General features: G+C 39.3%; 1 protein-coding gene across 3 annotated transcripts in view; it reads left to right on the top strand.

The window, feature by feature from the left end:
- Positions 1-18245, top strand: part of vaspb (vasodilator stimulated phosphoprotein b) — a 30899-nt gene extending 12654 nt beyond the window's left edge. Inside the window, exons 2-14 of one of the 3 annotated variants that reach the window (XM_026913362.3) lie at positions 44-215; positions 4817-4991; positions 5867-5933; positions 7702-7799; positions 8951-9204; positions 9416-9558; positions 9780-9843; positions 10131-10158; positions 10299-10341; positions 10645-10701; positions 11768-11837; positions 12627-12684; positions 15599-18245. In XM_026913362.3, coding sequence (XP_026769163.2) covers positions 44-215; positions 4817-4991; positions 5867-5933; positions 7702-7799; positions 8951-9204; positions 9416-9558; positions 9780-9843; positions 10131-10158; positions 10299-10341; positions 10645-10701; positions 11768-11837; positions 12627-12684; positions 15599-15633 — 1264 coding nt within the window. In that variant the 3' untranslated portion in view covers positions 15634-18245. Of the gene's footprint in view, positions 1-43; positions 216-4816; positions 4992-5866; positions 5934-7701; positions 7800-8950; positions 9205-9412; positions 9559-9779; positions 9844-10130; positions 10159-10298; positions 10342-10644; positions 10702-11767; positions 11838-12626; positions 12685-15598 lie in introns of all 3 variants that reach the window. The other 2 variants (XM_026913361.3, XM_026913363.3) reach the window with 2 other exon arrangements.
- The last annotated feature ends 4884 nt before the right edge of the window (positions 18246-23129 follow it).

Genomic DNA, 23129 nt, shown 5'->3' with positions numbered 1-23129 from the left:
CACTTTATTCCTTTCTGTATCTCTCTGCCTGTCTGTCTCGCAGTGAGCTGAGTGTATGTAACGCGAGGGCCACGGTGATGGTGTACGATGAAGCTGGGAAGCGCTGGGTGGCGGCTGGCACCGGCCCTCAGACCTTCAGTCGTGTCCAGATCTACCACAACCCCACCACCAACAGCTTCAGGGTAGTGGGGAGGAAGATGCAGCCTGACCAGCAGGTACACTGTGTGTGTGTGTGTGTCACTCTCAGATCTTACAGACATAACATTCATGTTTACTAATGCAAATGATCAGTTATGGCTGATTTATGCTTCTGCGTGCACATCAGGACGTCGTGTGCTGACACTCGCACCGGGTGAAGTATTCAAACGTGCATGTAAGTGAGCGTGAGCATGTCCTCTAGGAGGCGCTGTCACATGATCTACATATAAATGTAAACAATCTAAACGTGTAAACAATGCGAATACCACGTTTCACTGTGGGAATTATAAATAGAAGATAACACAGGCACAATTTTGTTTTGTATAGTGCTGGGGAAAAAAAGAAACCTCGTGATTAATTATAAACCAAGTGAATTCTCACTGAAAGCATTTCTGAAGTGTTATAACTCGTCCGTATTTAGCAGTATAAGCGGCTTTTGTATGAAAACACTTCAATTTAACTACTGTTCAAATCCACAGTTCTATCAATCGCTGATTGACGGATGCTTTAGACTTTATTTTTATTGAGTTGCTGTGGTTTACATCAGCTTTACATCTCCTACACTGTGTTTATCTGGAGTCTGTTTGAAGAAATAAGAAGTGCGATCCTTCAGGAGTAAACTGGCCATTATAAAGTAGTACAGCTGTTATAAAGCCTCGCACTTCATATAATAGATTTATACTAACACAATATCATGATTGTAGTTTTTCGTAAACAGATAGTTTATAAAGTAATGTGATCATGTCTTCATGTGTGAAGCAAACATGAAACGCAAGGGGGAAAAATTGGCCTGTGTTCAGTATGAGAGTTTTATCATGGAGGAGAAATTTTTATTAAAGACACCAGTCTGAGCTGAGGTTTTTAAACAGCGTTTATCATCCATTTCAGTCGCAAGCTGTTTTAAAGTTTTTAACAGATTACACTTTCACAAAGCAGTTTCGGCATGTGAGCTCGTCTATAGAAGACTGAAAGTACTGGATACAACAAAAAATGTATTGTTTAAACTTTAGTGTTTAGCATTTCCTCGTTTACACATTTGGTGTCTTTTGAACAGTGTTACACTGAATTAAACAATATTAATCCGAATTTGATTAAACCAGTTGAAGAGATGTCACGTTTCGTCAAGCCTTTTCCGTATAAACAATCAGAGATGCCTCCCAGCCAACCAATCAGCGTTCGCCTGACGCACAGAACCGAAGATACGCACAGCGTGTGGTTAGCTCGTGGAAGGACCGTGATTACGTTTACCCATGATCCCCCTCTCTGCGTTGCAGACCATTATGACCACTAATGAAGTTGTGATCATTCAGTGATGGGGTGGTTTGCTCGATGGCAAACTTAATATTCATTCGTTTTGTGTTTTTTATACATTTCCTGCATATTCAACAAGCAGTTGGATTTAAAGTACACTACACTAAATGTGACATTCATTTTGATTTTGTTATATGAAGAGACATCACTTCAGACCATTAAATGATATGTATGTACACATACTGTGATCATTTTAAGCTTTACCAAGATACATTTTGCCCATATCGCTCACTAATGTTTGCCATGGGCGAGGTGATAAAGTTTAAAGCAAACAACTCCTGCATAGAGTGAGTAGCGCTATTAGAGTTTAAATAGTTTTTCTTAGTGTATACATACAGTCCTGTGCAAAAGTCTTAGGCACATGCAAAGAAATGCTGTGAAGCAAAGATGCCTACAAAAAATAAACAATTTCTACCTAAAAAATACTATAAAGAGCAGTAAACAATAATAAACTAAACAAAATTAATATTTGGTGTGACCACCCTTTGCTTTTTACAAATGCATCAGTAGTCTCAGGTACAGTTTGTGCAGTTTTATAAGGAAACAGTTCTTCTGGAGACTTTGACTGTCACACTTGCTTCTTATTTTTCATACAGTGTAAAACCCAGCAGCTTTCATTATGTTTTTTTTTTTTTGTCTGGAAAGTGGCCTATTATGTAATACATTGCTTTCTTTACTGACAAGAATCTATACAGTCTATACGTTTTTCTATAAAAATGTTTTGTTGCAAATGTAATATTATAGAACTCTAAAATAATGCAGAAGTCATAAAATAAACATCTAGAACAAAATTTGTACTAAAAAAACTAGGATGGCTAAGATTTTTGCACAGTACTGTATATTTCGTGTCGGTTGGATGGAGTCGCTTTACTCTTACAAGTCACTTTCTTTTGGAGTCAGTGTTCTGGGAGAACTGGCCAAAAAAACCCTGTCTAACTATTGCAGCATGTTTTGATTATTATTCATAATTAGCAGAATTTCTTACTTTAATTGTGGATATAACTTCAGTAATTAGGCTATATTATTTACAGAAGTTAAATAACTGTGTGATTACTGAGCCTCCATGCCTGTAAGAGCTAGTGGAGAGCCATTCATAGTTAGCTAGTTTGTAAACTAACATAGCATGCCATGCTCATTGCTGCTGTAGTGTGGATACACAATACCTGAGATGATGTTTGAGATATTCATCTATGTGCAAAAATAACAGAAAATAAACCACTTGCTAACTCTTAGCTGATACACAACTGTCACTGTAGGATCTCTCTAGCTCCATTCTGTCTACAGAGATGGATGAACAATTCAGTAAAGAGGTTTTTTTTTCCCTCCCAATCCCTAATCCCTGTGTATGTTTGCTGGCAACGACAGTGGATTTAATTAATCTGGACATCATTACACACTTTCATCCTCAGTTCAGGGCAGAGTAGAGTTTTATTTAATCAAACACTGGCACAGTGATGAATCTGGTGTTAAGGCAAGCTTTTGCTAGTAACGCCATTAAAGAAATACTCTAACGTTTTAACATTTTTAAACAAAATCTCTATCCAGCTCATCTGTTGTATGTGTACAAATACCACAGGTAAAAAAAAAACCAAAAAAAAAAAACAGTCTACTAAATTTCACTTATAACCATCTAAATTGTGCAGTTGTAATCCTGATAATAGAGATTTAGATGAAACGGGTCGTAGAAATGGATTGTACAGTCAAATGCATCTTTTTTTTTATATTAAGCTGTAAATCTGTGTAATTTGTGCTATCAGAGATGGGAATATATTTTCAGAGGCAAGAAATAGTCGTTATGTTTTTTTTTTTTTTTTTTTTTTTTAAATGCACAAAAACAGCTTTGGCATCACATTCTCTCATGTCTGTCTCATTCTTTTACTTTTATTGTTAATGGCTATAGTTTTATCCTGCACTTTATTGATGGATAACAAGTACACAAGTGCCCTTAGGGAGTTTTGAGTTAAAAAAAAAAAAAAAAATGGTTTTGCATTCCTTCCTCAGCACAGGGAGTCATTTATATTTTTGTCTAAGGTAATTGCATTTATGCTACAATGTGGTATATGGAGGTTAGATTAAAATGCTTGAGTATACCTTTAAGAACAGTTTTGTCTTAATATCATGATGTAAAAAAGTGTACACACGGAGACAGCCCTGAGTGTGGCTGTGTTCGAAATAACCGTAGCATCTCCCACAAACACACACCCAGGTTTCTTTTAGTTTCTCTGTGAGATACTATTTATTTTAGGTAAATAGTAGTACCGTAACTGTAAGTGTCATAACCAAAAGGCATTCTTTTGGCTCTTTTATTTTAAAAAAGGCTTCATTTTTTTGTGAAGACACTCTTTTTCTGTGTGGACCAGCCCGATGTCCTCAGAATCTAAAGATTGTCATGTATTCATATCATTATGGGTTAAACACCTACCCACATTCCTATCACAAAGGGCTAAAAACCTACACACATAGTGTCTCTCTCTCTCACACACACACACACACACACACACACACACACACACACACACACACACACACACACAGAGCTGAAGGTTTGAACACTAATCTCCAGTGTTGACTGTAACCAGGTCAGACCTGTGTAGGTCTCCTAATACTGTAGAGAAGATCAGTAAGGTTCTGAGCTTCCCCCACTTCTGTCTCTCTGTTCTTGCCATCGTAATCTCTCTCTCTCTCTCTCTCTCTCTCTCTCTCTCTCATTTCCCCAGAGATCCGCATCTATCTGTTCTAAAGTGGATTCTGTTTCCTGTAATCACTCACTCCACTTCCTGTGCCTCTTAGGGAATTCCCTCCATCTTCTTCTTCTCCACAGTCCCTTAACCACCCTCATCTCTCTGCCTGTCTTTCTCTCTCTCCCTCTGTCTAACAGGTTCTAACTTGTTTTTTAATTTATTCTTCCTGCTCAGCTAGGCTGCACTGCTTTTGGTTAGGAATCAACAAAACATTCTCTCTCTCTCTCATTCACTCTCTATCTATCTATCTATCTATCTATCTATCTATCTATCTATCTGTCTATCTATCTATCTGTCTGTCTGTCTGTCTGTTTCTCACTCTTGCTCTGTCTTACTGTCTCTCTGTCTGGAATGCAGAGCTGTAAAACAGAGCAAACAGAGAAGTGAATAGTCAGCACATTACAGATGCAGCTCTCGTCTCATTGTCAGTCTCTTCTCTTGCCTCTCAGCTATAGTGGTGCCATCTGCTGGTTGTCTACTGCTGTGTCTCTCTCTAGCTGCTGATTCTCTAATGAATGTAAAAACATTGTTTGGATTGTGCCTTATATTCATCTTGCCGTCTCCAGGTGGTGATGAACTGTCCGATCGTGAAAGGGCTGAAATACAATCAGGCCACGGCCAATTTCCATCAGTGGCGAGATGCACGGCAAGTTTGGGGTCTAAACTTCGGCAGTAAAGAGGATGCCGCACTCTTCGCCAATGGCATGATGCATGCACTGGAAGTGCTCAGTGCTGATGGAGGTAAAACACAAACAGGTTTTTTTTTTTTTTTTTTGGTCGCTTCGCAAGTACCCATAAATAGCATACTAGTAATATGTCAGAATAATAGGCTATGCTTACAGTTGTATGGTATTTGCGATGCAGCCACAGCTAATGGACAAAGGCATTACTGTTAATGTAGCAGACCATCAGATTATTGATTATTATAAATATGCATTATCACCATATTTGATATGATTGATATGAAATAAGATTGGTAAATCCAGTAAAAATTTCACTTGTGTTCAGTGGCAGAATTTGAACTGCCATGAGGTTGCATGCAGCTACAATACAGCTGGAAGCTGAAATATTGATTATGGCCATAGACTGCAAAATAATATTGAATTTTATAGAGATTTTAGCATAATTCTTACCCAATATTGTCTTATTTCTTATTGGCCAAGAGGTATGCAATAAATGAAATAACAGAAGTTACTGTGCTTGTAACTTGAGTGGTTCTGTCATTTCTGTAATTTCACAGATATAACCAGAACATACACTATACTTATTCACTTGTTTTCAGAGGTTTGATGTAGCAAAGCTATTGAACGAATGAGTAAACCTCATCTACTTGACTTTTTATTGCCACATCATTGTAATTAAACATTCATATTTGGGGTATAAGCATAAACTATTGCTGCTAAGGCATGAACGTGGTTCTTGTGCGAGTTCTCAAATAACAAGGAGGTGGGGCTCATGATGTGGGAAAAAAGTTTGAATATGTCTGTCATAGAGGGTGTGGCTTTCTTATGCAAAATAAAAACATGAAGAGACAATATACTTTTATCACAAACTTGAAAGTGTTTTTTATATATTTCATGGCACACCTGATGATGAAACTGTGGTTGTTTCTGTAGGATATTCTCCAGGTCCCCGTCTGGTGTCAAATGGACCAACCCAAGAGGAGCTGGAGCAGCAAAGAAGGTAGCCTACATACTGAGATCAGTTATATTAATTATAATGAGACAGCCTTCATAAATATTCACCACTATGAACTTGATGAACAATGATACCAAATTTTTCCCCCCAGATAATATAGAACAATATAATAACAAATAAAAATACCATACAGTTCCTTAGATTTTGAACATTCCTCATGCATGCCTTAGTAACACTTGAATAGTTTTATTTGTTTGTTTGTTTTTTGTTTGTTTTAGTGAGGGAGTCAGTTAGCACAAAGTGAACGATTATGTTTGACCATTCAGAGTGTAAGTGAAGTGAGCATGCCCAGTTCATGCAAAATCAGTAATGATTAAACTTATTAAATTAGATTACATTAGATTAGGTTCAGTTTTTACATGGACTAAATATTTTCTCTTGAAGATTTGTTATTTGTCTCTTACCAAACAGAAAAAAAAATCGTTTAGCACAACATTACTGACCAACCTTTCTCTGACCGCTTTTATGATATGAAATGCAGGACCTGCGATGAAATGCTATGAAATGCCTTAATTGGCATTATATGTCACAAATCTGTGCAAAGTAGCCCATAATAGTGAAGTGGGAAATTCAATCAGTATAGATAGCAAAATTATTTACAAATGAAAAATGTGAAATTTGTGATTGTATAAGAACTCACACTCACACACTGCTGTGAAACCCCCTAAACTAGAGAAATTAATTAGACAAACAGAATCATGAAGATCAAGAAGCTATGAAAACAAGTTCAGGACAAAGGTATGGAAAAGTCCCAAACTTGGAACATCCCAAAGAGCACCATTAAATCTTTTATTAAAAAATGGAAAGAATATTCCACAGCCTTGACTCTGCCTAGAGGAGGCTCTTTATAGACAACTGTAACTTGGACACTCCACAAAGCTGGGCTTTATGGATGATTGTCCATAGCTTTATTGAAAAAAGAAAAAAAAAAACATATACTTCTGAGTTAGAGTAACTTTTTGGCCTACGTTTGACAGAAACCCAACACTCATCACACTGAGAACATTATCCCCAGTGTGAAGCATGGTGGTGGTACCATCATGTTGTGGGGATGCTTTTCATAAACAGAGACTGGAAAACTGGTCAGGGTTGAGGGCAATATAGATGGTGCAAAATACAGGGCAACCCTAGAAGAAAGCATGTTCCAGTCTGTAAGAGAGTTGAGACTGGGGCAGAGCTTCACCTTCCAACAGGACAACAGCCTTAAACACACTGACAAATACTGGAGTTGTTCAAATCCAAGAATCTGTATGTTAGAATGCTCCAGTCAAAGCCCAGCCCTGAATCCAAATGAGGATCTGTGGCAAGACTTGAAAATTGCTGTTCAGCCACATTCAGCATCCAGCATTGCAGAGCTTGAGCCAAGAAGAATGGGTAGAAATATCAGGATCTACGTGTGCAGAGCTGATGCAGACAAATCCCAGAAGACTTGCAGCTGTAACTGCAGCCAATAGTTTTTCCAAGTATTGACCCAAGAGGAGTGAATACTTATGTAAAAAACATATGTCTGCTTTTTGTTTATTTAACCTTTGTGTCACAATAAAAATGTTTTTGCACTCACATTGTTACCCATATTATGTAAATAAAATGGGGAAAAAAATCCCAATCATGTCAATTTCAATTGCAGACTGAAAATTATGCAGGAGTCACTCTGACTGTCTGCTGTGTCTGAATTCCTGAACATTATGTCACGTGTGTGTGTACGCATGTACGTGTGTGTGCTGTATTGTAATATATGTTATTTCCTATGCAGATTGGAACAACAGAGACTGGAGCAACAGGAGAGAGAAAGACAGGAAAGAGAAAGGCAGGAGAGAGAAAGACAGGAGAGAGAGCGACAGGCTGCTTCAGGTCAGTGTAAATTTAACATTTAATTTCCATCGTATTGGGTTTGTTCACTTAGTTCTGGTTCAAGCTCCACTTCAATTGTCAGTTGCCTTAACACACATGTTCCAGGCCTCCTGAGTCTTTCAGTCCCTCCTCAGCCTATATTCTTATTAATACCCCCCGATACTGGCACATGCATTTTGATCATAATATTTAGCGTTCTTTTTTTGTACGTAGTGCGCAAATAGTATTTCAACAATTCGATTGCCAAATTATCGTCTTTAATCAAATAAATAGGTAGTGTGATGTTAGCGTAGTGCTGACAGCGTACTGCTGACAGCTTAGTGTTCTTATTTCTCCATTACTTTTCCATTCGTTTTGTACATATTCATCATGGTGTTTTTGCTATTCTGATACTCTAATAAGGTAATCAGATAATGATTAACTAGTCATTTAAAAGTAGAATAGCTGGCTATAGGAAAACTGAAATAAAAAGCCCAGATGAATTTATGATGAAGGCGATGAGCTCTATGTAGTTCTCTGCTCTCTGCGGTCCAGCCTATGAGCTCAGGGCAGAGTGGGACGTTAATGTTTAGAGTTACTGCAGGGATGTTAATGTACTTCAAGAATCTCATTAAAGCTCTTAACCACACTCTCTCACTCCGCTGGCAGTAACTAAATTTATATCTGCAGTTCGCTTTTGTTTCTCTATTGTACATTTGTGTGGTTGTTAAAAGTACACAGCGAGTGATTAGGATTAGATATGCAAAAGCTGCAAAAAAAATTGCTGCTGTCTACTTTTGATGGTTTGCGTGTCTATAATCTGTGTCTATGACCATTTATTTTGGAAAAGCCATCTAACTTATAAGTTAACACTTTCTTTGAATTCTGGGCTGTAATGACGTTTTTTGGGCTGCTTATATCAGGCAGATTTGGCACTAAAATATGATAACACGATGGTCAGTGGACACACACAAACACACACACACAAAATACCAGTTGTAAATACCTGTACATCTCAACTGTCCATTTGTGATCAGATCACCTGAGATGGATGTTAATACTTAGTGTGAACAGGGCCTTAGTCACTATACACAGTGACACAGTAGGAAGGATGAGAGGACAGGTATACTGTTCCCTTTCTCTCTATTATATTTATTGTGTTTATTTCACAGTGATGGCTCCTCCTGCTCCTCCTCTTGCCCCCGGTGGCCCACCAGCTCCCCCTGCTCCACCTCCTCCACCCGGCCCCCCTCCGTCTGGTGGAGGCGGACCCCCACCACCACCAGGACCACCACCTTCTGGTGGAGGTGCACCTCCACCTCCAGCACCACCCCTTCCCTCTGCCTCAGGTGGGGGAGGTGGAGGAGGAGGAGGAGGAGGACTTGCCGCTGCTCTTGCAGGAGCAAAACTACGCAAAGTCGCCAAGGTATGTAAGAAATTATAATTTTTTCTAATAAATATGATAAGATGTACTGTGGTTATTTTACTCTCTTACAGTGGGTGTGTTTCTGTTTAGTATTCTCTCTGTATTGTACTGAAGAGTGCGTGTGTATGTGCGTGCCTGTGTGCCTGTGTGTGTATGTGCGTGCGTGTGTGTGCGTGTGTGTGTGTGTGTATGTGTAAATCGCCCTCAGCAGGATGAAGGTGGTACTGCAGCTCCTTCTGCTCCTGCTCCTGCTCCTGCTCCTGCTAAACCTGACTTGAGCCGCAGTAGTGGGTCTGGGCCGAGTGGAGGAGGTGGAGACCTGATGGGAGAGATGAGTGCTATACTTGCACGACGGTACACGACACACACACACTATGTGTATACTATGTGTTAAAGGGAACAGTTAGCAGTTATATATTATATATAATAATATAGTAGAATATATTTCTATTTCTAGTTTGAAACAGTCTGGATACCTTTAATCTCAGATGTTTGACAGCTATTTTTACTCAGTTATTCCATTCAGCAAAGTATTAATTACATTAAACAAAATAAAACGTGTGTGTGTTTTTCAGGAGGAAAGCAGCGGATAAAGGCGAGAAAGCTCCTCCGGCCCCAAAGACAGAAGAGCCCAGTAACGTGAGTGTGTGTGGGTGTTTGTGTGTGTGTGTCTGTACAGCTGTAATTAATGACTGTAGTTAACACTAGCTTGTAAGTGGTTATGAAGGTGGTTGATAAGATGAGAGGTGGCTGAGTGTACATGTGTGAGATCTTTTTTTTTTGTCAGAATTTTAAACACAGGCAGGCAGATTTAAAACCACTGAATCACTCTGTAACAGTTTACAGCAGTAAGTTTAAGATGAGTGTGAAGACTGCAGTAATGTTTCAGCAAAGAAGTTATTGATCTCTCTTTACTGCTTTTGCAGGATGATTCTGAGTCTCAAGGCCAAAGCGGTAAGATCAGTCAGTGTTTGTGTGTGTGTGTGTGTGTGTGTGTGTGTGTGTGTGTGTGTGTTTTATATGCAATAAGCTAAACTTTGTTACCCCCCAGCTTTCTCTTGCTCATGGCTTCACTGTGTATTTTGTATTATCAGACACGTTAAGGAGGCCGTGGGAGAAGTCTGCAACCATCCCCAGGTGAGGCAGAATTCCCCAGCATGCATTTCTGCTGTAATGTTTTATTACTAAATGGTCTCTCAGTAGGGCACAGAGGAATATCAGTGGCTCACCGGAGCAGAGATGTGCCAATATATTTAGGGTTAATGAGCACATTACGGTGGAGTGTTTAGAGTGGTACACCCTTTCACTCACACACAAAAAAACAAAGACACACAACTTAACAACCTCCCCGTCCCGCCACCTGATTATTGTTTAATCTTGTCCAATCAGAGTGTGGGTATATATGTGGATATATATATACACAGTTTGTGTTTCATACAGGAATAACTCTGTTACCCGAGGTCTGGATTCACCCGCCTTCACTGCTCTGACACCCAGGTACACTAACACCCTTTAAACCTTTAAATTTAAACCTACACACACACACACACACACACACACACACACACATAGACACTGTTGGCCCCCTTTCCAGCTTTGCTACAGTATATCATCCGCCTGGTGTTTAAATGTTGCTGTATGAGCTTCTCCTCGCTGACTAACTAGATCTTTGGGATCTCCTTTTGCCTGCACAGTGTATTTATGACTAACATTTATATACTTCTTTTATTTGCTGTAGTTTCAGGTCGCACTGGGTTACAGTGTTCATCGGTGGTCAGCTGTGTTTGCTGGGTGCTCCTTGGTGTTCATTTCAATTTTCTGATGTTCCCTGATGTGCCATCTGGAATTACTCCATTTATTATGATGATGCAGTCATCAGAAAAACCCATTTCAGAGTCGCTGATCTGATATAAAAACATAAACAGCTTATTTAATCACGCAGAAACAGAACAGACTTTATTAGCTGATTGTGAGCAGTTATTAGACCTGTTCTTACAGAAAGAAAAGGACAGTGTGCTCACAAGAAGTACATTATGAGCTATGATCTGAGACAAAGTCAGAGTCAAAATGAGTCAAATCAGAGGTCAAACCTGAATTATAATCTGAATTGGAATCACCATTGGAGAATATCAATCAGAATCTATATTAGCATAAGACTCGGTAACAGTCCAAATCAGAGGCTTGTTTAATTTGCTGAAAGGAAGTATTACTCAACCAATAATAATCTGCAGTCACAATTACAGAGAATAAAATCAGAAAAACATGAAGTGAATGAATAAATGGATAAATGTGCAAATCACATTACTTTGGATCAGTAAATAGGATCTTTTGCATGAATTATTCTGTTTGCTTTTAGATGGGTTTATCTGAAGCAAAGCTCCTCTGCTGTTTCTTCAAAGCATTTATTGGTGATTTTTTTTTTTTTTTTAATTTTCAAATATTGTGTGTACACAGTATAATTTTCCCTTCCTTTCCTAGCTTTCCTTTCCCATCTCTGCATTCTCTTCTGCATTCTCATCATGACTGCTTTTTTCCTTCATTACGTCCTCTCTCTATCCATCAGGCTGAAAGCACCTGGCTCATCAAATGACGCTGAGAGTGGAGATGAGTCTGAACTAGAGAGAGTCAAACAGGTCAGATTGTTGATTGTTTATAAGTACATTGTGTTGTGGTGAGACTTTTCATGCGTTAAGTATCCGTGCAAAGGTTTTTAAAAGTCTGACTAACTGACACGACCGTATGCGTCTGTTGTCAAGCGTTAACTAATTGTTAGCTAATTTCCTAGGGTAATTTAGAAGTTAGATAGCTAGTTAGTTCTGTAGAATGTAACTAGCTATGTTTGTGTTTGTGTGCTAAACAATCCTGTTTAAATCACAAACTTTAGTTAATAAGTCTTAGCTCACTGATTCGTTATGTCAACTGATTTTTTTTTTTTTTAAAGGATGTGTCAGATATTGTTGTAGTTGTTGCTGCCTGTTGGATTTGACATCACCGTTGACTGCTGATGGCTCATGCACTACAATTCATGTTGTATTATTGCTGCTTTTATTGGCTGCTTTTATGTTTTTATTGAAATAAAAAGAAAATCTTGATTAAAAAAATACATGTATCTTAAAGGGAAAGTACTTTAAGCTTTGGTCACAAACAGCATATGTATATAGGGAACACTTCCAGTTCCAGAGAGTGTGCGCTACTGGAATAGGGGCTTCGGTAGTGCACACTCAGTCACCTATTTAGGGCTCTCACGGGTAAACCAACTAACATTGTGTACTGTGATGTAGCACAGTACAGTACAGGACAACAGGTTTACAGCCAGCATTCAGTGTCAGACCCAGATTTTACACAGCTACACATGGCTAGGGAGCAGTACCATCTTTTAAACTGCTGAAAATGTAATTTATGTTTGTGTGTGTGTGTTGTAGGAACTGCTGGAGGAAGTGAGGAAAGAGCTGCAGAAAGTCAAGGATGAAATCATTGGAGGTAAAAGCGCAAATATAAATGTGTGTTAGAATTAACGTAGCTCTGTGTTAATATTGATAGTATCCTAAATGGCAGCATGTGATGGTAGTAGTGTCTGTGTCACTATGAATTAATTCCAGGAGTAAAGATCACAGAGAATCCTTAATAACGTGTGGTCTGTGCAAACAGCTACTGCATCACACAGAAAGGTCATTGGCCAATGGTCTGGTTAGCAGTTAGAATGAGTTAGTGCTGTACCTAAAATAATCAGCACACTCTATACACTTGTTTGGCTAACTCAAGGGTTCTCAAACAACGCCAGATGGACTTTATGAATTTTCTGTGACCCCAAGCCTTGACCACTCTCCATTAAAATAAATAAATAAATAAATAAATAAATAAATCCAGATTTATAATATAGAACTCCTATAACATTTGAACATTTTATTATATTAGTAACATATGTGTATGTGTAACACAAGTGACTAAAAACAAAGGAGTATTGCTTGCACTGACTTAGCAGTCTAGTGGGAAGTGTTTTGACGTAATAGGAAACTAATCCTCCACCAGGGTGGGGGTGATACAGCTCTACGTGAAGCATAGGAGCCTGATTTATACTCGACACATTACTTTTTTGTGTGCGCGTGCAGAAGCAGCAGCAACGTGAGCGGCATTGTTCACACACTCGCTGCGTATCTTACGTACATCCAGAACATTTAAAAGTGATATTCACCAGATGGTACATCATAGCCAAAACATCCCTATCCATCAGGTTTCCAAGGCGAAACTCTAAAATATTTAGCGATTTCATGCACAGAGACGTTAAACACACTGATGATCTCAGTCTTTCGTAAAGCTTTCCGCTGTTGTCTTGATTGTCTTGATTGTCTTGATTGTTGTAGGGTCTACCTTTGTTGATTGTTGTCATGGGCTGTGTCTCATACCGAAAACTCTAACATTACATTCAAAAGTATTTACTAATCTACAAAATCCAGAAGACTAGACAAAACAGACCTTTCGGTAAGTTTGAAGATGACATTTAGGAAGGTTTTTAGAATTCAAACACTAGCTATAATTTGAAAAACAGTTAGTGTTAGTACTCAGTAACAGTGTGTAATAGTACACAAGTGTGCGATTTGAGACACAACACTAGTTTGATTAGCAAACATTGATGGATGGGGAAACTGGTCTTTTTATTGCTGAATTACACTAGTGCAGCATGTCATTATAGTGAAAAAGACTCAAATAACAAGTACCCTGTTAATTTAAATGTGGCTTCTCTGAAAGTGTAACATTTCTACCAGTGACATTTCAAAATATTAGAATACAAAATGCGTCTTCGATATTTCTAATATTCAATTTTAAAAAATTGAAAGAAGCAAAAGTGGAGATTGTGAGTTTTTCTCGCGACCCCACGTGGGGGTCATGACTCGTAGTTTGGGAACCCTTGGGCTAAATTTTTTGCTTTACACATTCCTCTGAATATTACCTTTGTAAAAATCTGAATAGCACTGAAACAGAAAATGCCACTAGTTATGCATGTAGCTGGTTCTATTGACCTCCAGGGGGGAGATTATATCACCTGGATACCTTCTTGCGTGTGTATGCATGCATGCCGAGACCTTCCAACAAAGTCACGAGGTTAGCTAGCAGTTGCAATAAATAGGGAGCAGTTTACTGAGTTCACTGTGAGACAGGGTGCTGTACTGTGGGCGAGGAGTGTGGAGGTGTCCCAGTGGCTTGGTCCATGGTGAGGACACATAGGAGACAGTCATCCATTTATGGCAGTATACTGGTGCCTCTAGCCATCAGGGGCCACTAACTTACGTATCACGAATGCCTGTGGTGGTAGAGAGAGGCTGAAGGGTAGAACTATGAATTGGATTGCCTGTCTTTGGAGGCATCTGTGTTCTGAGGCAATGGGAATTGATCTCCTGTCACTGCATGGCATTACAGTTGATAGCCTTAGCATGGGAAGGGGGAAGACTTTTAGGAACCAGTTTGGCCCTCTTAAATCTACAATCAGACTAAACCCACGGTCCTTCTTCCAAACAAGAAAGTATGCTGAAGTACTGTAGGGTCTGCCTTTGTTGGGTCTGACACTGATGAGTCCTAAGAATGTTGGGGCTGACAGTGAAGCTAGAGTTGTACCTCCCGTGCCATTGTCCTCAGGATCTACTAATCTGATGTAGTCACTGCCTAACACTCTGGCATCGTGCGTAAACCTGACTTGCGGAGTGCCACCCCATGTCCTATCCCAGGTGTCCCACTGCGAGTCTTGCAGCATGGCTTGTTAGTCACTCCGTGCCAAAGACGTGTATTACCAGCTGACTGAGAGCAAGCTTAAAGTGTTAAGGTAGGGGCAAAAAAGACTTGAACACACTAATAGTGTATAACCACAGGCCAGTACAGTGTGGCAGTTAGAGATAAAATCGCAGAGGAACAGCGGTCTAGAGGGAGAACTGTGGAAAACCGACTCCAGACCTGGTGTTGCATTAGCAATGTGGGTAATGTAGTGGGCTAGCTGAACAGTGCCTTGCCTACACTACTGGCCCTAGCCACTGGCTTGCTAAACGCTGTGATGGAGGGAAACCAACCCCCAGTGTTGGTGTCTTATCTGCTAACATGGCAGTTCAGTGGGCTAGTTAAACATTGCCTCACATGAAGATATTCAGTTGACATTCACCACCTCTGGCGGTTAGGAAGGGTGAAATAGAACCATTATTAAAAAGTCTCATTAGAATGGATTCTCTGTGTTCTAGGGGGCTTAAAGTGGCAGGCATTCTAGTAAGGACACTGATCAATGTTAAACTGTTGCATGTGGAAAAGAACTTATTACTTATAAACAGATTTGCTGTTAGTGTAGTGCTGGTCCAAACATGTTTGCTTGATGATTAACCTTAACATTAATACTGTTTTTGTTTTCTCTCCACAGCAATCATTCAGGAGTTACAGAGGAGAAGCACATAGTCTCTCTCTTTCATGCACACACACACACACACACACACACACACACACACACACACACACACACAAGCACACATACACACACAAATGCAAATATATGCAGGGACTTAATCCATTCAGCTTGATTTTGATTTTCATTTTAAATCATTCAGCCTTTATTTTATTTTCCCCATCATCATCATCCCCATCATCATCAATATTGTTCACTCAGAAAAGTTTACACCTCTTTTGGGTGTTAATGAGATGTGTATGAAATTAACACCAGTTACTGTAAAAGCTCAATGAGCACACACACACACACACACACACACACACACACATACACTCTCTCTCTCTCTCTCTCTCTCTCTCTCTCTCTCTCACTCAGCAACCACACCAGACTTGCACTTGTCTACAGACAGGAAGTGAATGCATGGCTCTTCATTGCTCTAACCGGTCTGTGTTGCGCTACATATTAAGAGTACAGCCAAATGCAAGACTGTGTGCTGCTCCTAAAGAGCACAGCTAAAGATTATGTCATGTAAATAGTAGTAGGCGTCTGTGCCATAGTTCACTAGTGAACCGTATTATGGAACTAGCAAGCAAGCAGGCGAGTTAGCTTCAGTGGAGGTATTTTTTCAATTCAGGGCTCTGTCTCAAATCGCGCACTATGCACTATATTATTACACTATGTAGTACCTGGACTTTTATCAGGCAGTAACACAACTCAAACACTAGTGCTTTTCACTAAACATAAATGACACTGCATCATGTGGCACCTCACATTATTAAGCTGTGCCAGAACACCTTCTGCCAGAACAAGTGCACGTTTTAAATCCACCTCAACTCTTTTCTCCTCATTTGTATCTGTGGTGTAATGGCATTCTTGTTGGCCATTATGAAAATTTCAAACCATAAAGGCTTCTGCTGGCTCTATCCCTTCTGCTGCTTAGAGCAGACTGCAACCACCAAGCATTAAAAAGTATCTGGTGTGCAGCACTTCATTTCTGCTCAGTCCTAGCACACCATCCAGGTATTAATAGTACACTACATCTCACTGATTTTCCAAGTGTGCACTATGGAAGTACGCATGCTGAGATTTGAGAAACAACATAGATTTGCATACTTCCTAGAAACATTGATTTTGTTTTTAACATTAGCTGCCTGCTGGGATAGATAGATATTATATGTTAGTTAGCCATGTAGCCAGCCTTGCAGGCCAGGCATTTTACATCAGTGTTTGAAGCAGATACTCAAATGAACAGATTCCTGTAAGGAACTCATGATCTGACATAGAGATGGATTCTCTGATGATCCTGACAGGTTCCTGGTGTTTCTAGCTGGACTTATTTGTATAAAATTGAGAACTTTTGCGTCTGTACAGCCACGTAGTCTCTCAGGATGGTGATGTGATTTAGTCTACATTTACATATTTTCTTTCAGCAAACACTTCTATCCAGAGCAGCTTAGAGTGATGTGGTGTACACTATGAGATTGACAGCGATACGTGTGCTCCAGACAAGACAGGGACACTGGTGTAGAGAACAGAAGCAGTACTGTAAACACAATAGCTGGAGTACACAGGGTGTTACATACGTTTGTCACACAGCAGTCAAGCTAGACAGTCATCAAACCTGATAATACACACCAACAATAATAGAGTATTGTAAGTCACTACCAGGTACACTGTTACACTAATGAGCTGATGGATAGACACACAGACACACACACTCACACTCAGGGGGATTTAATTATTGCATTACATAAAATAAACACTCCTGAACACAATCACACAGTCACTATGCAACGCTTCATTCAAACATCACTGCAACACATTCCAATTTAACCACATTTAAATAATCAATTGGAGTTGATTCCAAGTGTTAAAGGAGTTGATTCCACACAATCTTTTAGGCTGCGTGTCCTTGACAATGAACTCAGTGAGCTTTTTTTGTTTAATGCCTGAATAAACTTATGCTAATATTACCTATACTTAAACGTGTACCTGACTCTTCTCAGCTTCTGTGGTTGGCCAGGTTCAAGGCATTAGCATTGGCATCATTTTATCACAAATTTGCCATTTTTTCCTCCCTGTTTTCTCTACAGTGAAATACTGCCAGACTGCTCATGTATTTGCCAAGAACAGAGGCAATTGTCCAATGTTAACAGTTGAATAGCACATGTTCTTGCACTATGTCCTGTCTGAATTTGAGCTGAATCTTTTTAATGTGTGGAATTGACTCTAAATCACTTTTGAGTCCCAATGCCTAGAATCAGGTAATCAGCTCTTTTTGGGATCAACTCCCAGCTCTGGGAATGGATATAAATAATCAACTTGATAGAAATAACGGTATTTCTGTTTAGACCAAATTGCCTTTGATACAAATGTGTGTGCAACCAGATATGCAGTGTGAGTGTACAGATCTATACACACACATACACACTGATCTTTTGGTGGGCAGGGTTTGTGATTATTGACTTTCTTGTTATTGGGTTTTTGTTTATAATGCTTTACTATATTTGAAACTTTTTTTACACTGAAACACACACACACACACACACACACACACACACACACACACTGGAGCATTGCTTTTATACCCAAATACAGCTGCTGCTGCATCAACATGCCTCTGTGTTATCTGTGTGTGTGTGTGTTCTGAAATGCCTCTGTGTGTTACATAAGCATATCCTGTTCATCAGTTGACAAAATCATTCTAATCTCTCATTCTAAGGCTGCTTATGTATTGCTGTCTTCTAAGGGTTCTTATTTTGGTCCAGTCTGAAGGAGTTGGCAATCCCACATATTGAATGATATATGAAACATATTGGACTGAATTGTCACTTGGATTGAGAAATGATGTTTAAAAACTACCACTAAAACTACCACTAAAACTACCACTGACCAGATATTATTTGGGTGATGAACTGTTCTCAGCAAAGCAGTGGTACTGGCATAAGTAGTTATGATAATGACAATAAAATGAGAAAAATTAACCTTGGTAAAGATGCATACAAGTGTGTGTGTGGCAGCCTGGGGTACCCCAGGCTGACATTTTCTACTATATATATAGTTCTGGAAACTACAGGCTTTCCTGAACTGAAATATATGTTTCTCTCTCACCTTTTTTGTTTAACATTTAAAGGTACAAAATATTTTTGCACCTTAAAAGGTTAATTAAACAAAAAAAGCAGACATTTGTTGGATGCGTATTAAATTTCATTCTAGGATTGCACTGTATTTGGCGCCATCCATCAAACCTAACTGGTTTCCCAGTCCCTGCTGATGAAAAGCTACCACCACCATGCTTCACTGTAAGGATAGTGTACTCCGTATGCTGAGAGGTGTTGGGTTTCTGGCAAACATGGAGCTTTATGCCAAAGGCCAAAATGTTCAATTTTGTTCTCATCGGACGAGAGAATTTTTTCCCACAAATTTCCTGAGTCTCCAACTTTGAAGTATATTTGGCTTTTTTTCAATAATGGCTTTCTTTTTGCCACTCTTCCATAGAGAAGAGTGAGAACAGCTGTGAACAGCTTCTCCGGCTGGATCTCTCCAGTACTTTCAGAACTGGCCTTTTGGTTGCTTCTCTGACCCTCCTTACAGCCTCCTCTAGGGAGTCGCTGTTGTGCCACATTCTTTCCATTTTTTAAATAACGGATTTAATGGTGCTCTGTGGGACGTTCAGAGCCTGGGATATTTTTTGTAACCAAACTTTGCTACTTTTCTGTGACTTTGTCCTTTGTCCTCGGTCTTCATGATACTTTTTGTTTAGGTATGTTCTATAACAAACTCTGGGGCCTGCTAGGAACAGTTGTATTTATATTGAGATCACATGACTTTAATTACACACAGATGAAACTCATTTGACTAATTATGTGACTTCTGATTTGTGACTTCTGATTTAGGAGTTTCACACTGTTTGCTTTTTATTTGTAAATAATGTTGCAGACTGTACTGGTTTTTATCCCACTTCACTATTATAGGATATTTTATTTATGTCATGACACATAATTGCATATGTGTCAATCCTATAATTATGTGATTTCACTTCCAGGTTGTAACAGTAAAAATATGGAAATGTTCAAGGAGGTATCGCAACCACAAGTAAAGATGTATCATTTTAACCTCTGGTTACCTTACCACCATAATTGAAAAAGGAGAAAATTTTATTTAAAGGTTTCAAGACTACTGAAAGACACAGACACACTCATTGTTTAAAAGAATCTACTATATATTGATTTTCATTTGAATTTAATTGAATATGTAATCAATAAGATATAAATTATAATAACAGACCTATCACAGCAGAGTCATTCACACCTAGGGAAGATTTGGCATAGTCAGTCCACCCATGCTTTAGAGGAGGGATGAAACCGACAGTAAGCAAAGCTCAAGATTGAACCTGCAGCTGTGAGGCAGCAACACTACCCAATAGAATTATCTAGAACTGTGTTGGAAACCTCACCAGTGAATGGAATTGTGAATGCTGTCGAAAATGTATCCATCAAACTAAAATCAGGAGAGGATTCAGTGCAGCATAGAATTAAACTCACTAAACTGGCTTTTAATATCCAATTGGCTAGTTGGTGTTGTTCTTTTGGCTTTTGGATAAGAGTCTCCACAGAGGATCATTGGTCCACATGTTTGATTTGGCACAGGTTTTATGCTGGATGCCCTTCCTGATGCAACCCTCCCATCTTATCTGGGCTTGGGACTGGCACTCAGAGTACACTCCCAGTGGCATCCAATTGGCTAGTTAGCAAACCTAAATTGGTGTCAGTCTGTTAAATCAAATGGCTTGCACAGGCATGTCTAAGCTAGTGGGTAAGTGCCTTACTGGGTTTGTCACCATTGTCAGACAAATGTCTTCCTCTTAAAGTTTTCTTAGTTTGCTGCCCCTGTAGCTTAAATTATGCTGTGTTAATTTGAGTCTCAGTCGAAAGCTCCAGAGTAGATTACGAGGTCTGTACCTCTCTAACTGAAGACCCATACAAGAACTTAAACTAAGAAAACAAAAAAGACAAGTACATACAGCTTATAACAGTAAAAAAGACCTCTCTAATCCCCAACAAGTACACATTCACCAAGGAAAGAACAATCGCTACATATAGCCTGAGTCAAAGCTGTTGTACAAACACACACACCCTTGTCTCTGGGGACAGCATGGAAATAAACGTGACAGATATTCACCATGTGCCCTTCATACAATTAAATGTCCATCATTTCAAGGCACAAAAAAGTAAAGAGAAGTCCCAGCCCAGTGACAAATCTATAACTCGAAATTACTGAAGAGAGAGGTAGGCAAAGGCTCACACCATTTAAATTAAACCAGTACAGCTCGACAGTTACACTATCTAGCCAAAAGTTTGTGGACACCTGACCATCACACCTATATGTGCTTACTGAACATCCCGTTCCAGATTTATTCTCCTTTTGCAGTTATTATAATCTCCACTCTTCTGGGAAGGCTTTCCACTAGATTTTGGCTGTGGGTACTTGTGTTCATTCAGCTATACGAGCATTAGTGAGATCAGGCACTGATGTCAGGTGAGGAGGTCTGGGGTGCACTCGGTGTTCCAGTTCATCCCAAAGGTGTTCACTGGGGTTGATGTCAGAGCTCTGTGCAGGACATTCGAGTTCTTCCACTCCAACCTTCTCAAACCATGTCTTCATGGAGCTCGCTTTGTGCACAGGCGCATTGTCATGCTGGAACATGTTTCAGCCTCTTACTTCCAGTGAAGGGAAATTGTAATGCTACAACATACAAAAACATTCTAGACAACTCTGAGCTTCCTACTTTGTGGCAACAGTTTGGAGAAGATGCACATATGATGGTCAGGTGTCCATAAACTTTTGGCCATATAGTATATTTCAGTTAGGCAGTTTCAGTCTCATATACAATGGAGCCAAATGTCCAACACAGTGCAAAAGTGCTGTATTATTATAATAAGAATATTGTCCTTAGCCAATTTCAGAAACCTAGTAGAGTTTGATAGCTGGCTATTCTTAAAAAATAAAAATCATGAGTGTTGGATAAGTTTTCCTCCATATTTATGTCAGGAATATTTCTCAGTAGTCTTCATTTCTGAATAAGCAGAACACTTTCCAGCCATCTCTTGTGCAAAATTAGGAAAAATGAACACTCATTAGCTGTAAAAGTACAGATCCTTCTTCTGACAACCCAAGTGAGGTATGTGTTCTATCTTGTCCCTATGGTGGAATGACTTTGGCTTTTCTCTGGGTCAGGGTGCCAGGGAGTGATGTGCCTGATCAATGTGCAGAGGTTTGTCAAGATACATGTAATATGTTCATTTATACAACAGTTAGTTCCAATCCACTAATTTGATTGGTTGAGCAGCTTTCCAAGAGGGCTTACATTTTCCTATAAGCACGCTGGGACGTTTCACTGTGCGTGTCACTCCCCTCGTCTGTGTTCGCCACGTAAAAATTCCACTTCCTAATTCGAAACAGTTACTACAGTAGAGTTAGTGACGTCATCAGCAGACATGGCAACCTATAGTTTTCAGGAATATAATTTTTGATTTAAAATATGACAGCTCGTCAGATGAAGATGAAAAGTTAAAAGGGATGCCATTTTTTTTTTTTACGGAAACATACAAATCAATGTGAGTTAACTAACGAGTTAGCTGACGGACTATAAAGTGAGCGTGGCTTCTTTGGGATCTCTTTCCGGTAGCGGAGCAAAAATAAACAACATTACGGGATATTGTGTTCGAAATGTCATTTACTCAATATTAATTTCTTGTTTATAGAAATGTTGTATAAAAGCAATATCACATCATCACCTCCCATTAGTCATTAGGCAGCCACCAGGAGTTCTCTAGCTCAAAAACCTCTCAACCATAAGCTCCACAACAAAGATTATTTGGCTATCATTTATCATTCACTAGCTTCCTGCTAAAACTAAAACCTCATCAGTCCGGAATGTTTTTTTCCTCTTGACTCCTGTTCCACTCTCTGCCTCCCATTTGCTTTATTTGCACTCTCACGCTCTTTCCTGATTAGCTGCTGGCTCTAGCCAATTACAGTGTAGTCAGACTTCTTTTGTGCATGATGTTGGGGTGTGACGTCGTTTGATGTATCTGAGCTTGTGTATGACGTATACATTTTCTGCCACTCAACACCACTGACACAGCGCTGACTGTGAATTACTATTACAGAATTGTTATGGAAGCTCAGAAACAGCATGTTATAAAGTACTTTTCTCTCCCCTGACTAAATCATTGTGGGTTTTTAAAATTTTTATCTTTTTTAAATTCTCTGTACTGTAGTGTTAACAGTCTAAAGCAAACCTTTGCGTCCTTATGAGGTAGATGACCCCTGACCACTGAGCTGGCAGAATAAAAAGAGATTAATGCACAGTCTAATTCCATGCCCTGACAGAGGCATGTTCATATGACTACAGAAAACTTGATTCTTCTGGCATCTGGCATCCTTTGGCAACTTCAAATGTTCAAATTTAAAAGGATGCATTTACCTTTACAACTCTTGCTGA

This window comes from Pangasianodon hypophthalmus, chromosome 6 (assembly GCF_027358585.1).
Source record: "Pangasianodon hypophthalmus isolate fPanHyp1 chromosome 6, fPanHyp1.pri, whole genome shotgun sequence".
Taxonomy (NCBI): Eukaryota; Metazoa; Chordata; class Actinopteri; order Siluriformes; family Pangasiidae; genus Pangasianodon; species Pangasianodon hypophthalmus.
Note: the sequence above shows the minus strand (reverse complement) of the source record. Positions and strands in the feature narration are given on the sequence as shown.